Source organism: Camelina sativa, chromosome 4 (genome assembly GCF_000633955.1).
Source record: "Camelina sativa cultivar DH55 chromosome 4, Cs, whole genome shotgun sequence".
NCBI classification, from domain to species: domain Eukaryota; kingdom Viridiplantae; phylum Streptophyta; class Magnoliopsida; order Brassicales; family Brassicaceae; genus Camelina; species Camelina sativa.
In genome coordinates, this window is record NC_025688.1 from 10,505,952 (window position 1) to 10,508,749 (window position 2,798).

The following is a 2,798-nucleotide window of genomic DNA, read 5'->3' on the forward strand; positions in this document are numbered from 1 at the left end:
CAAAAGATTGTTAAAGTTACAAGCTTTATTATAGTTTTAGATAGTTAAACACAATTCAGCACCATGGCAAAAACGATAAGGCTTACAGTTTGTTTCTTCTTTTGTTAAAAACGACAAGTACTTGGAAGCTGTTATATGAGCTGCTGTGTATACTTTTGTCAGTGCCTCCTTGTATCTGATCTTAAACGCAGTCGATAGCAAGATCCCAAGTGTTCTATCTGTAACCCTGTTTAGACCAAAAACCAGAATGATTACCACAGCAAAGCGTTTTTACTTTCATCCACACAATGTAACTAATCTGGTTTTCATCTACTTCACAAATTAGACAAACTTGATTGATATATTCATCCCTGATTCACAATTTAATCTGGCTACCAGAGCTATATTTCTCAAGGATTATACAGCAAATTGACACGAAAAAACAATCCGACTTTTGTTCTGACAACATAAAAAATGAGGGGGAGGCAAGTGGACAGAGTCTTAAAAAGGAACTCACAGTGGCTCTAACTTGCATCCGAATTCATAGAAGTATGGACAGCGAGATCTAAGATCGACGTATGCTGCATCAGCCTGAACTTCAAGCCTCGTCCTGCATAAAATATATAAAGCCATGAAAAAGACTACAACAGGGCGGAAGAAAACAAACTGCTTAGAGGAAACTATCTGAAATGTTAACCAATTCATGGAGCAAAGAGAACCAACCACTAAGAAAAGAAGGAAAAGAGATAATCAAATTGACAAGCTAAATTATTCGAAATCTGACGCACTCCATTCTTGAAGACACACAATCCAAACATGACACAGTTAAGCTATAGAAAATGATTACTTTTGGTCAAAACAGGCAGGAAGGTTTATGGACACAGCTTGTCTGAGCTGCAACTCATGAGCAAGCCAGAATGGAATATCAACTTTGGAACCTTGTTCAGCCTGTGAAACTAAGCAAAGAAAATTGTACTAGTCAGAAAAAACATCTTAGAAAAGCAACTATGAAGATATAGCCACAAGCAATGAGAATACTGACACAGTTAGTTTCTGCACTTGGATCAATAGTCACTCCATTTGCTGTTTTATGGAATAAAACTGGTACATACTGTAACAAGGTAGTAGTAACAAATCGAGATCAGATTCCTAATTTGACAAGAGAGCCACAAGAAAAATCTATATCTATTATAATGGAGAAGAAAGGTGAGAACCTCTTCTTTAACAAGTATGTCGTCAATATCATAGTACTTTGACATTCTCTAACGCAGGTTCCACACCAATGTTATATCAGTGTTGGTTGGATCAATCTGAAACGCAAGGAATATCATATCAGTGTTGCAACACCATAACACATCAAGTAATTAGACATAACATCATATCAAAAGCATTAACTTAAACAACAACTACGGCTCTATCATATCATATAATGAAGCTTAACGAATCTACCAAATACTATAATTGATGATTTGAGTGAATAATGTTACACAAAGAATCACATGTGTAAACATGAGTAGCATTAAACATAGTCAAAGATGCAAAATATTTACAAGTTAAGAGAACTACTATACATTTTATTCTGCTTCAACAGTAAGAAGTGAAACACGAAAGTAACAAACAACAAGGTGATTACGACAAATGGGTTGCATTACGACAAACCTGACAGATCTCAGACATAAGTTTATCTAGAAATTAGATATAAACAAACACAGAAAACCTCATAACATCAAAGAACTTCAATCTTTGCTTCACCAACATCAAATCAATTTCTATCACAGCTTTAGAGACTAAAAACAGTTGAAGACACACACACTAATCAGATAAAGCACTAAACCAAACACTTAAAACGTTTATAATAAAAGTATCATTGATAATGTATCAAACCCGATCAAAGACTTCAAAGTATCAAACCTCACCAACAAAACACAGAAACTAAAAAGTACATAAACGAATGACCCATAAGCAACATCACATAAGATTCGATAGAGATGTACCTTGAAAGGTCACATAAGATTCGATAGAGCTTCACGTTCCCGTAGATGAGACCCAACCCGAAAGCCAAAGCCATAGAGCTTCGGAATCTAATTAGATGTGTTAAACTCAGACCTAATTCAATGATACACAAAATAAAAGACTCGATTGATTGATCGAGAAATTTGATCGGAGAGAGAGAGATTTATTGTCAAAAATCTAATTTTTCCCCAAATTTTAATAACCCTAGATTTTTAGAAAGTTGTCCACACGGATCATGGCTAAAATTTGGTCTTTGGACCAATTGGACCATTTGATTATTGGTCGAGACTATTGCCCGACCGTTTATATTTAGACTGGACAAGCTTACGGGCGGCCCGCCCAATTGACAGCTATACATAGCATAATACGGTCCGACGTACTATTTTTCCCTCGAAACTATCGTATTGTTCCAATTTCCCATCGATCTTTGCTTTCTTACTAGTTCTCCTTCGGACTTATATCCTCCGCCTATTTCCCCCGAATTCATACTTCTCCGCCTATTTCCCCATCAAACTTAAACTTCTCATCTAATTTCCCATTGTTTTGGTTATAACGATTTACTGTTTTGATTAACCAACCACAACCGTTATTAACCAAAATAAACTCTATTAAACCGGATTACTAACATTACATAACTAAACCTATCTTTAACCTAACCGACGCAATCCGATCTCATCTCATCCCCTGAAACCATGGTTGAGCCGGCGAACACCATTGGAATCCCTGTGAACCAGACAGCGTTGTTGAAAGATGAACTCGATATCGTGGTTCCAACTATCAGAAACCTCGATTTCCTTAAGATGTGG

At 36.3% G+C, this 2,798-nt stretch overlaps 1 protein-coding gene across 3 annotated transcripts; it reads right to left on the reverse strand.

Annotated features, from left to right (window-relative positions):
- On the reverse strand, positions 21-2,163 carry LOC104780214 (DNA replication complex GINS protein PSF3-like). 3 transcript variants are annotated; one of them, XM_019244293.1, is made up of 6 exons: positions 1,974-2,163; positions 1,194-1,289; positions 1,022-1,090; positions 827-927; positions 497-589; positions 21-226 (listed from the first exon to the last, which is right to left on the reverse strand). In XM_019244293.1, exons 2-6 carry the CDS (start codon positions 1,236-1,238, stop codon positions 37-39), a joined length of 498 nt encoding a protein of 165 aa, XP_019099838.1. In that variant the 5' UTR covers positions 1,239-1,289; positions 1,974-2,163; the 3' UTR covers positions 21-36. The 3 variants fall into 3 exon arrangements, 2 of the variants coding, with proteins under 2 accessions (XP_019099838.1, XP_019099839.1); XM_019244294.1 differs by lacking the exon at positions 1,974-2,163 and having other exon boundaries at positions 1,194-1,350; XR_002037600.1 differs by lacking the exon at positions 1,974-2,163 and having other exon boundaries at positions 51-226; positions 827-935; positions 1,194-1,352.